This window comes from Danio aesculapii, chromosome 8 (genome assembly GCF_903798145.1).
Source record: "Danio aesculapii chromosome 8, fDanAes4.1, whole genome shotgun sequence".
In the NCBI taxonomy this organism is placed as follows: Eukaryota; Metazoa; Chordata; class Actinopteri; order Cypriniformes; family Danionidae; genus Danio; species Danio aesculapii.
Window position 1 is genome coordinate 2,580,472 of NC_079442.1, and position 12,769 is coordinate 2,593,240.

Sequence of the window (12,769 nt, forward strand, 5' to 3'; positions counted from 1 at the left end):
ACTCACCAAGAAATAGTGTAGGAAAAGAAACGGCATAATCAAAAATCTGAGATCTGACACGCTATTGGCTGTTTTCAGCCGCGCGCGTCCACGCTCGTCCAATCAGAGCGCTCGACACTGACTTCAGCGACTCTCCTCCGAGCAGAAGATCATGCGTGCAGCTGGTAAGAAAGAGCTCACAATCAAAACAATGCACATGCAAACACAACAACACGCAACTTTACAGCTAAACCTGCTGCATAAACATCACACATTTGTCTAGTTTAAGGAAATTGCGCGTTAAATAGAAAAGCTGAAGCCTTGTGAGGTCAGCTGTGCTGCAGGTGCTAGCATTGTTAGCATGTTGTTGTTATTGAATGGGTTTCATAAACAGACTCAATATACTGTATATGTCTTTATATATGCTGTTACTACAGCACCACAGTTTTGATGTTTACGAAGCATTAGACATATTTGCTTAAAGTGTTTTTATTTATGTATCAAGCTAACAGTGAAATGTCTTATAATTGTAATCAATAACAGGCTCCTAAAGAACATTGAACGTTTTTTTAACGTTGTTTGGAGGTTAGCATATAACACGCAAATTGGGGAAACGAATAAACATTGGGAATTTATTTAAGCGCTATTATGGGGGAAAATATCTTGTCCATAATAAATGAAGTCAACTATAAGATTGAGGTGAAGTTGCTTTTATATTCGCACATTCAGACATTCTCCTTAATAACATCATGTCAGAAAAGTATTCTTGGCCAACTCTAAATAGCGAAATCATATTAGCAGCCAATGATTATCAAAGTACAACATTGCTCTCAGTCAATTGAATAGCACTAATGTTGTTGTGACGTCACACTTACATGCGTTTGTAGACCGAATATTCAAAGTAGCGCATACATTGTGTCCCAGTCACAAAACTCAGTTACTCCATAAGAAAAGTTTTGTTGGTGTTCTATAATTGGTAACATTCAATGCAGAGCAAACATGATTATTACCATATAATTTTTGTATTCCTAATAAAATTTAAGAGGTGCACTTTAAAATGTTGCACAATATTTACCCATGTAATGCACTTTTGTCCAAATATTTTGATGTGACTGATATTTGCACCTTTTGTAAAAACAAATGTGAAGACACTTGTTTTTTTCATGCAATGTATTATCATAGTTTTGGAATGATTTAAGTTTATATTGCTTTTCCAAAGTTAATGAGTTGTAACAAAGTCTCTTTAAGGCAAGTCATTCACTCGGCGGCCATCTTTAAAAAAAAAAAACCTTTTGAGTGGTATGCCCGGACGTTCAGTTTATATGGGGAAACATCAAATTCTCCAAAACTACTAGCCAAGATTACGATTAAATTCCATGATACAAATAACCAATAAAATTAAACAACACCTGTCTCTTTAGTTTCATTTCTAAATGTTCGTATCAAAGAAAATCTGCAGAAACTCACGTCTTGTCCGAGCCTCTCCCTCAGAGAATTGTCATTCTATCGCTGTTAACTGCTATCAGTAATTAGTTTGGCTTGACATTTTTGAATATTTTTCAGGAAAGTTATAGGGGAAGGTATTGTAATGTTTTGTAAACTAGCATTTATTTCTTTTCATTGAGGTTAAGCTGGTTTTATTTGCACATTCGTTCATTTTTGAGCAGTAGTTGTGACACGCTTCCTATATTGTTTACCACGCTACTTGAAATATTCATTCTGAAATCGCATCTAAGTATGACTTCAAAACAACATTAGCTCTATTTAACTGACTGTGGACAAGGTTGTACTTTGATAGATATTGTTTGATTATATTATTAAGGAGAAAGTCTGAATGGCTGAATATAAAACTAATTTTACCTCCATTTTATTTTTTTTTATTGTTGTTTTGCAGTTCTGCAGAAGCTGACGATTGGACTGTGTAATCTTTAATAAATAAGAAACATGGTAAGGCGCTCTGTTAGTTTGCATGAATTTTATTAATATAAACTACCTCTTATGATCATTTGACCGGTTTCTGTTAGTCTGTCAAGCTTGTTCATCCATTCATTCCATCAATCAATCAATCATTCATTCATTCATTCATACTCTCATCAAGTCATTCATTCATACCTCCGTCAAGCCACTCATTCATTCATATGTTCATTCATTTATCCATTCATTCCTCCATCCATCCATCCATCCATCCACCCATCCATCTATTCATTCATACATTTAGTCACACATCCATCCATCATTTGACCGGTTTTTGTTAGTCTGTAGAGCTTGTTCATCCATTCATTCAGTCAATCAATCATTCATTCATACTCTCATCAAGTCATTCATTCATATGTTCATTCATTTATACATTTATCCATTCATTCTTCTATCCATCCATACATTCATTCACCATTTGACCGGTTTCTGGTTTCTGAGCTTGTTCATTCATTCATTTATCCATCCATCCAACTACTCACTCATTAATTCATTCTTTCATCAGTTCATCCACTTATTCATTCATATTCATTAATTTTTACATTCATCCGTGCATTCATCCATTCATTCCTCCATCCATCATTCATTTATCCATCCATCCATTCATCCAATCATCCATTTATTCATTCATTCATTCATTCAGCCATACCCCATCAATTCATTCATTCCTACTCAATTCATTTATCCTTTTGATTAATTCTTTCATCAATTCATCCACTCATTCATTTATATATTCATTAATTTATTCATCCATCCATCCATTCATTCATTCATTCATTCATTCATTCATTCATTCATCCATTCCTTCATCCATCCACCATTCATTCATTCATTCATCCACACCCCATCAATTCAATTATTCTTTCATACATTCTTTTATCAATGTATTCACTCATTCATTCATATATTCATTAATTTCTCCATTCATTCATTCATTTCCTCCATCCATCCACCATTCAATTATTCATTCAGTCCTCCATCCATCCATCCACCATTCATTCATTTATTCGTACATGTATTCATACATTCATTCATCCATTCCACCATCCATCTATTCATTCATTCCTCCATCCATCAATTCACTTATGTATCTTGTATCACAGATCCGGATCGCGGCTCTGAACGCGGCGTCTCAGGCTGCGGATGAACATGAAGATGCTTTCAGAAGCACTAAACCCAGTCAAACTAAGGAAGCCCAGGTGAGATGCTTTCAAAAAGCTCCTTCCTAGTGACTGTTTATTTTCTTTTGTATTCGTGCTTTAAAACTTGACATGGAAACGCTTTTGTTTAATTGGAACATTTATTGAACCCTTTTAAGCTAAATATTAATATATTATTGACACATTAGACTTTATAGAATAGATATACCATGATATATTAAAATATAGAGCTCATATTTAAAGTGATAGTTCATCAGGGCAAAGATAATTTATTCCCCCTTCACTTATTCAAAACAGATTAGAGTTTCTTTCTTCTGTTGATCAAAAAAGAAGATATTTTGAAGAATGCTGGAAGCTGGCACCCATTGACTTCCATAGTAGATTTTTTCCTATTGTGGAATTTAATGAAAGCAACTATCATTTTTCAAAATATCTTCTTTTGTTTTCAACAGAAAAAAGAAACTCATAAGGGTTTAAAACCACATGAGGAAGAATAAATGATGAAGTAATTTTATTTTTGGGCCAACTATCCCTTTTTAGGAGAAAGCCCACAAATTTCAGAAAATATGACAGTATGTGCAATTGAAATGTTTGTGGAAAGAAACTCTGATCTTCATAAACGTATATATCAAATAATAAGTTGTCACCCTGTATATCCAATAATAACATTACTAAAATTATTCAAATGCTCTAATATATTACACAATTAAATGTTTATTTTTTATAATCAACTCTTTAGTTTCAAAACTTGTGATGTAATATAGGTCAACACAGGCTCAGTGTGAAAACGTACCACTGTATTCATTTCTGGAGAGTGGGAATCACACAGCCAGAGCTACGTATGGCTGCATTTCGTCTTTAACATGAACGCTACGGAGCGGTATGACGCCAGGGGATCTGTGCTTTTGAAAACACTGTAGGTTGGGTTTACAGAAGGGGGTGCCGGTGTCGATCGGTAAATCATTTGGTTAGTCAGTCAGTCAGTCTATTGGTCAGTCAGTCAGCAGCGGCCTCTGGTGGATTTGTGAAAGCAAAAACTGCAAAAAACGTAGCTCCTGGGACGTATTTGGCGCTCTCCAGAAGTTTATGTAGGGGTACATATCAATAATGGGTTGATACAGGTAGGTAGGTTTATTTGTCCCCATAGGGAAATTGATTTGCAGCATCATCAGCAGGAATCACACCAAACATCAGGACAAAGACAACGTCTTCACATTCAACAATATATCTAAAAATATATATAAATAAATCGGATAAAACACAATAAAGAGCCCGACTGACTTAAAGATGAAAGTAATGTAATGGTGTGAAATTTAAATAAAAAATAATGCAATGATGTACTTGAATATAATTATTTTAATAATAAAAAAGAAAACTTATGTTTCCTAAGCAATCCATCAGATGTTCTTGTAAAAGTACTCACAATATAAAAGTTGCATTCATGACAGTTTTTCATTTACTTTAAAGGTGAAGCAAAAGCTGAAGGTGTACATTTGCACAATTATGCTACAACATCTTCTGCTTGCTAAAGACAAACTAAATTACTTTATATAACTTCTGAGGAACACAAAGGACGATATACTCATATACCAATAGCCATTGATGTCCCTATTATTATTATTTTCCAACTATGGGTATCAATGTTCATTTTTTCCAACATTCTTCAGAGTATCTTACTTTGTGTGAGGTATGCGTTATAATAAAAGAGTTGAATCTAATCAACTGTTTTCTTCTCATTTGTGTTTCAGGAGGCAGAAGCGTTTGCTCTGTATCATAAAGCTCTTGATCTGCAGAAACACGACAAGTCTGATGAATCTGCCAAAGCCTATCATGAGCTCCTCAAGACACCGCTGCTCAAAGAGGTACAGCTTTATATCATCCAGAGTATCTGTCGTTTTACCGTATTGCTCTGTTAGATCGATTTGTGGTCAGTTTTTAATTGATTGATTGTTTTTTCTTTCATCTTCTTGCACCAGGCAGTAGCATCTGAAGATGAGAAGGTTGGACTCAAGCATCCTGGTCTGATGTTAAAGTACTCCACCTATAAAAACCTAGCCAGTCTGGCTGTGCTCAAAGATGATCTGGACACCGCCATGGACTTCTATGTTCAGGTAATAAATAGATGAAAGGCCTTTCTTGCTTCTTGCTGTGACCTACTTGCTGTTAGGCGATCATGCTACCGATTTGATTTTGGTTTTTGTCCAGGCCGTGGTACACTGGACCAGCTCTATACCCTCACCAGGATGCTCGAGGGTTCATGGCAGTATGCCCAATCTGTCCACATGTGTTTTGTGTACTTGGAGAAGGCATTCGACCGTGCCCCTCGTGGCATTCTGTGGAGGGTGCTCTGGGAGTATGGGGTCAGAGGCGCTCTGTTAAGGGCCATCTCGTCCCTGTATGAACAGAGTAGGAGTCTGGTTCGCATTGCCGGCAATAAGTCAGACTTGTTTCCAGTGCATGTTGGACTCGGCCTTGGGTTGGAGGGGGTCCAGTTCGGAGACCACAGAATTTCATCTCTCATTCACAGATGATGTTGTTCTGTTGGCTTCATCGAACCTGGACCTTCAACATGCACTGGGGCGGTTTGCTGCCGAGTGTGACACGGCTGGGATGAGAATCATCACCTCCAAGTCCGAGGCCATGGTGCTCCACCGGAAAAAGGTGGTTTGCCATCTCCAGGTTGGAGGAAAGTCCTTACCCCAGGTGGAGGAGTTTAGGTATCTTGAGGTTTTGTTCACGAGTGAGGAAAGGATGGAACGTGAGATTGACAGGTGGATTGGTGCAGCAGCAGAAGTAATGCGGTTGAAGCACCGGTCCGTTGTGGTAAAGAAGGAGCTAAGCTGAAAGACAAAGCTCTTGACTTACCGGTCAATCTACGTTCCTACTCTCACCTATGGTCATAAGCTTTGGGTCATGACTGAAAGGACAAGATCTCGGATACAAGCGGCCGAAATGAGTTTCCTTTGCAGGGTGGCAGGACGCACCCTTATGGGTGCTCTGTCACCCAGGAGGAGCTTGGAGTAGAGTCGCTGCTCCTCCACATCCACAGCTGAGGTAGCTTGGGCATCTGTTTCGGATGCCTCCTTGACGCCTACCTAGGGAGGTGTTCCAGGCATGTTCCACCTGGAGGAGGCCTTGGGGAAGACCCAGGACATGCTGGAGGGACTATGTCTCTCGGCTGGCCTGGGAACGCCTCGGAATCCCTCCGGAGAAGCTGGAGGAAGCGTCTGTAGAGAGGGAAGTCTGGGGTTCTCTCCTAAGTCTGCTGCCCCCGTGACCCGGCCCCGGAAAAGTGGTAGAAAATGAATGAATGAATTTCAGTGTGTTATTATAGCATTCACTCCTCTACTGTAACCAAAAGATGCGCTGAACAGCCAGTTTGCACACTGTTTGTCTGTCTGCAGGCTGTCATGCTGGACTCCACTGATGTCAACATGTGGTTTAAAATGGGAAAGCTGGCGTTGAGGAAGGTCAGCATGCCTCTGGCCCGGCATGCGTTTGAGGTGGGCTTACGCTGTAACCCGGAGCACTGGCCGTGTCTGGACAGCCTCATCACAGTCCTGTACGCGCTCAGTGACTACAGCTGTGAGTATCTACAGTCTATCCTTCTAGGGCTGCACAATTTGGAGAATAAAATCTAATAAGATATATGCACAGCGAGTGTTTTTTTCCCCTACTGATAAATTTTCAATTTCATTTAGTTCCTTTCACAGCATCAATGTTGTTCTGTAATTAAAATATATCTGTTAAGTAGACTTAAGCATTCATTTAGTTGTTCAAGTGTAAAATGAGATGAAAGACAGTGTAAACGCAAGCAGCGTCAGTAGCAGCAGGCGAGCGCAGAAACGCCATTCAGAATACTGGGGTAAGATAAAGTTCCATATTTTAAAGACATGACGCGGCACAATCATAGACTGTAAAATATATGGACGGAGCAAAAGAAGCTACAAGTAGGCGCGGCCAACCGTCGCCATTTTGTTCGCGCGTCATCGCACCCACGGCGGGATACCAAACAAGAGCAAAGAGGCGGAGAGTGGGCGGAGCTACAGACGCCTGCTGGCACTTTGCTTAGACCTGGCAGACAGACTTTACTTTGGGAGAAACGCTTGATACTTTATTACCTGCGACTCGTTTGTGTTCTGACCACATGTGATTGGCTGTACACTATATCAATAAACTGTTTAGACTTTTAAAAACACTGTAGTAATACATTGAGCCACTAAACATTGTTCTTATGACGTTTTTCTACAGGAGGAAAACGCGAAATACGTCCAAACACTTCAGATATAGTGCGTGTTAGTAAATGCAAGACTATTGATGAACTCCAGCATAACACTGTATGATAACGCTTCAGATGACTGATCTAGAGCCTACAGCTAATCAGTCTGTCATATTCTGGAGTGCTTTACGGGTCTCAAGAAAAATATTAATGATAAATGATCTTAAATAAAACAAATACATTTATAGAGATGGTATACAAGTATATAACTTCACTCACATGGGAAATGAGGCCACGTGAATGGTTTGTGAGCACAATTAAGTGCACACAGCATCTCATATCATCTGATAATTGTAAGAAATAAGTCCAAAAGGCAGCTGACTGTGTAAAGCCACATAAAACAACACAAAAATAGGATGAATAAGTCGAGATCAGTGGCTAATCTGCCGGATTCAGCTGAGGTGAAGTGACGGCGACCAGCGAGACCTAGCTGTCACTCAAGTGGCCACGCCCTTAGTTATGCAAACTTAATATAACCTAATATAAAGGAAATGGATGAGTTATAAATCAATTCAACCCCCTCACAGTTGTCATTGAGGGTAATAATAGCTATATGACCCAAAATCGTTCTTTGTACCAGGCTGTAAACACCTTTTTTTCTGCTGTAAAGTTGGCCATTCTAACAGTGGGCTCAATTGCCACTTGCTCTATTATGGAGCCAGGACTAGCGGAATTTTGATGAATTGCAGTTTCAGTTACTTCCGTATTGGCTTCCCGAGGGAGAGTGGGAGGTTGCCGCTTGGGCACAATGTGATTTAATGCAGTGCTGCTTGTACATTCTGAGACCCACTTTATATTGTATATCAATCAGGCAGTGAAGTTCACAGATTTTCAAAGAAAACAGACCTTAAACGTGGTGATTTTGTAACGGCATACAGGTCACGAACTGGCTGACTGAAAATTAAAAGTCCTTCTGCATATACACTATTTCGATTTATCTGATCAAAACTGCGATTTAAAATGTGACTTATGCCGAGTTCAGACTGCATGATTTTAGCCCCGATTTTGACACGCCGACAGGTCTTGAGAAATCGCCCTGAAATGCCTGAAATCACAGGCAAACCGGTGCTCGTTCACGTGAGTGACAATAACACAGTGTGAACGATCAAAGACACGATCTGAGAGAATCACAGATGAGTCGCTGACACCCATCAGATATTTGGCATGCTAAACATCTGGGGCCTGATGTATCAACACTGCGTACGCACAAAAACAAATGCGTACGCCAGATTTCACGCTCAGATTTCATTCACACATGCTCATACACTATGGCCAATTTAGTTCATTCAATCCCTCTATAGCGCATGTGTTTGGACTGTGGGGGACACCAGAGCATCCGGAGGAAATCCAGGGCTAGGATTTATATATAACAATTATATTATTAAAAAATTTGACTGGGTCAGATTGACTGGGCTAAATGCAATGGGAATCTAGCCTATGATAACCCAAGTTAGCAAACTCACAAGTTTTTTTAAAATTAACTCATGGTTCCCAATGCAGATGCTCATCCCTACAAAATCACCACAGTCAATCGGTGTCAGTCAAAAACGATTACTTTACCAGATAGAGCTGTAAGAAATAAAGTTCAAGCTAATTTAAAACCTTGTGTTCTGTGTCCTGCAGGTTGCCTGTACTACATCTGTAAGGCTCTGGAGAAGGACTCGGGCTACAGTAAAGGCAGAGTGCTGAAAGAGAAGATCTTCCAAGAGCAGCCCTGCCTCAGACGAGACTCCATGAGGATGTTCTCCAAACTGTATGCTCCATTTACACTCTGATTCAACTAGGCATGCAATATCTGTCCTGTTGAAACTGTCGCTATGAATCTAGCGTTCATTTATGTCTGTTTTTCTTCCTCCTCCAGTGATATCGCACTGCAGTATGTGGATGTAGATGAGGAGGAAGCTCACAGTATCGTAGAGGAGGCTCTGGAGCTCAGGAGACAGAGACAGGCCAAGCTCACACGCCATCCAGTAGCTGATCTGCAGCTGGTTCAGCCTATCAAATACTTCACGTGAGTCCATTCACCTTACTGTATGTATGTATTTTTTTATTATTTCTGACAAGAATAAAATTACAATAATATTGACATCAAATTTAAATGGATTTGAAAATGTAAAAAAGTAAAGTAAATATTATTGTAATTTTATTCTTGTCAGAAATATTTTAAAAAGTACTACGTTTTTGGTTATTAAACATGCTTACAAAATGTTATTGATCTAATTATAAGTTACTATTGTTAGTTTAATATAAATGCATTTACTTCTTATTGGAGATGCCCCGACATGAAATTACTGGGCTGAAACCAAACATTCTGAATGCAACAAAATAATATCAGGTGATTTCGTAAAGTTGATTTTGAATGCGTCTCAATAGCTTACATTGTACTGATTTTAAAAATGACATGAACACATTTTATTGACCGTGAATGAGTCGAAAGGCATCAGTTCACCAGCTTTGCTATGATAGCACAGTAGCACTATTGCAAGCAGCAGGAACAAGTATACTACATAGAAATATCCTGTCCGTATGTTATTTGTGTGGATGCTGCTTTTCCAGTATGGTGCTGCATAGGCTTTTTTTGGCTCATATTTCTCTGCCCTTATTTTTTGGTTTTCTTTTAGACTCTCCAGAAAGCCTTAAAGCACTGTCTATTTCATTTGTCTTAGCTCTGTTGTTTTCATCTATTCCTATAGTTTGTTTATTATAATTCATGCAGATGCACTCCTCTACAAAATCATCCCAGTTAATGTAAAACTATGAATTCTTTCCAAATAAAATTATATTTACATCACAATATATATTGCCGAAAAACCTTTGCAAAATAAAATACTGCAATGTTAGTTTTTTCCAATATCATGCAGGAAGAAAAACATTTATTATTTGAAATTTATATATATATATATATATATATATATATATATATATATATATATATATATATATATATATATATATATATATATATATATATATATATATATACACAGTTAAAGTCAGAATTATTAGCCCCCCGTTTATTTTTTTCCCTAATTTCTGTTTAACGGAGAGCAGATTTTTTTTAACACATTTCTAATCATAATAGTTTTAATAATAATATTTGACTAGATATTTTTCAAGACAGTTCTATACAGCCTAAAGTGACATTTAAAGGCTTAACTGGGTTAATTAGGTTAACTAGGCAGGTTAGGGTAATTAGGCAAGTTATTGTATAACGATGGTTTGTTCTGTAGACTATTGAAAAAAAAATACAGCTTAAAGGGGCTAATAATATTGACCTTAAAAGGGTGTTTAAAAATTAAAAACTGCTTTTATTCTAGCTGAAGTTAAACAAATAAGACTTTCTCCAGAAGAAAAAATATTATCAGACATACTGTAAAAATTTCCTTGCCCTGTCAATCATTATTTAGGAAATAATCAAAAAAGTCTTATCAAAGAGGGCTAATAATTCTGACTTCAACTATATATAATTGTCAACGTCATTCTCTCACTGTAAAAAATGAATGCTCATCTTGGTATCTGTGTGATGTTTGATCCGTGTAGGTGGAAGAGTGTGGGAGAGAGTTTCCTGGCCATGTACAAACACCAGAACGCTTGTCTTGTCCCTCGGCCTGACTTTGGGCGTCGGATTGATTTGTCGATGTACCGTGACCCAGACTGCCTCCTGCAGATGCCCAGCAGTGCTCCAGTGCCCGCCGCTGCCCCGTCTGACCCTCCTCAGCCCCCAGTGCCTGTCTCTGCCCCTCCTGCACCCGTCATCCCTCCTCCAGCCCCTAGCAGCCCGAGCGCCAGTCTGCCCCCATGCCCTGAGCTACTGGTCCAAGCCATCACTGCTCCTGGAGGAGTCCTACTGAACCAGAACGTGATCGAGATCACAACCACAACCACAGTCACCACCACCGCTGCATCTGCCGTTGAGGACACCGCTGGGAACTCTGCAGGTCAGGCAATGTGTTCGTTTACATGCACACCAACACTTTTAATACGATCAAGGCAATACTCTTATTAAGAGTCTACCATGTAAACAACGATTATTGATGATCCTAATCTAACTAAAGTCATAATGGAGCTAAATTGGAATTAAGACATGTAGGCTGCATTTACGCTGCAGATCTTGATGGTCAATTCCGATTGTGACTCTATCCGGTTTGTTTGATGACCTGCTTACATCATCTTTTAAAAGTGACTCGTATCCGATCGCCTGCATTTACACAGCACACGGTGCAATGACCAGAAAAAAAGAGCGGGCGCTGACTAACAGCTGATAATTAAAGAGAGCTTTTTCTCTACTCCTGTATGTAATCTGTACGCAGCGTTTGACAAGCTGTTTTACTATAGTTTATGACAGAAAGGTTCTCATTTGTCCATCTTCTTTTGATATATAGGCTTTTTTAAACCTTTAGGCATCTTAATGTCATGTCCATGGCGAGATTTATGCACGTAATGCTTCTAAATGGCAGAAGAATATAGATAAAAGTCTCAGTCAAACTCAAATGTTCAAAAAAAGACGCAAACAATTAAAAGAAAAACAAAAAAAGTAGTAAAACGTAAAAAAATCTGAGCTAACGTTCATGTGATTCATCTCTCGGTCTCAGAGGGGGGCAATACTTTTATTTTGAGTAGTTTTTCAATTGATTAGGATGTTTTTTCTGTATTAAAATTAAACAAAGAGGACAGTGTTATTTTTCACATTAGTAAACTACATATAAATTCAATGAGAAATACATCACAAACTCACAGCTAAACTATACATTACATTATATATACCTGATGCAAAATGTATAATTTCAGTGATAAATTTATTCACGTTGCACCAAAAAAATTAAGCTAAAGCAGTCATGTCATGTCGCAGTGGTTTTTGCCATATCAGTAACTATTAAATTCAATAAATTCACATTAAATTAACAATAAATAGACTCTTACTTCAATGTGTTTTCTCAAATTTGACGATAAATTCTTAAAAGCACTTATTTTCGAAGTCCATGGCAAACAAAGTCAACACTGCATCCTGTAAGAGCCATTCTGCATATCGGCAAATGAAAACAATTCTTTCAGATAAGGCCATGGATGGTCATCAGTGCTGGCACTGGTTGATGTGCCAACTTCGGCTTCATCACTGGCTGCAGCCAAGTCGCTTATTAAACACCTGGTATTAGGCAAGCTGCTAATTCACCTTCACATGATTTAGCTCATAAATAGCATACAGTACCCTCAGCACCCTGCAGATGGCGATATCGCCTCATCTGCCCAACAAATTAGCCTTGGTAGATAAAGATGCCGACTTGTCGCGCACAATCACAATGTGACGAGAAACGGTAAGCATCCGTTCAAATGTAGTGGAGTAAAGAGTACATATATTCAATCAAAAATGTAGTCAAGT

The 12,769-nt window shown here is 38.5% G+C and overlaps 1 protein-coding gene across 1 annotated transcript in view; it reads left to right on the top strand.

Annotated features, from left to right (window-relative positions):
* The first annotated feature begins 132 nt into the window (after positions 1 to 132).
* cabin1 (calcineurin binding protein 1) overlaps positions 133 to 12,769 on the top strand; it is a 196,549-nt gene continuing 183,912 nt past the window's right edge. The window contains 9 exon segments of the mRNA XM_056464608.1: positions 133 to 164; positions 1,874 to 1,926; positions 3,057 to 3,152; positions 4,862 to 4,975; positions 5,090 to 5,224; positions 6,518 to 6,698; positions 9,016 to 9,145; positions 9,254 to 9,403; positions 10,933 to 11,330. Coding sequence (XP_056320583.1) covers positions 1,924 to 1,926; positions 3,057 to 3,152; positions 4,862 to 4,975; positions 5,090 to 5,224; positions 6,518 to 6,698; positions 9,016 to 9,145; positions 9,254 to 9,403; positions 10,933 to 11,330 — 1,207 coding nt within the window. The 5' untranslated portion in view covers positions 133 to 164; positions 1,874 to 1,923.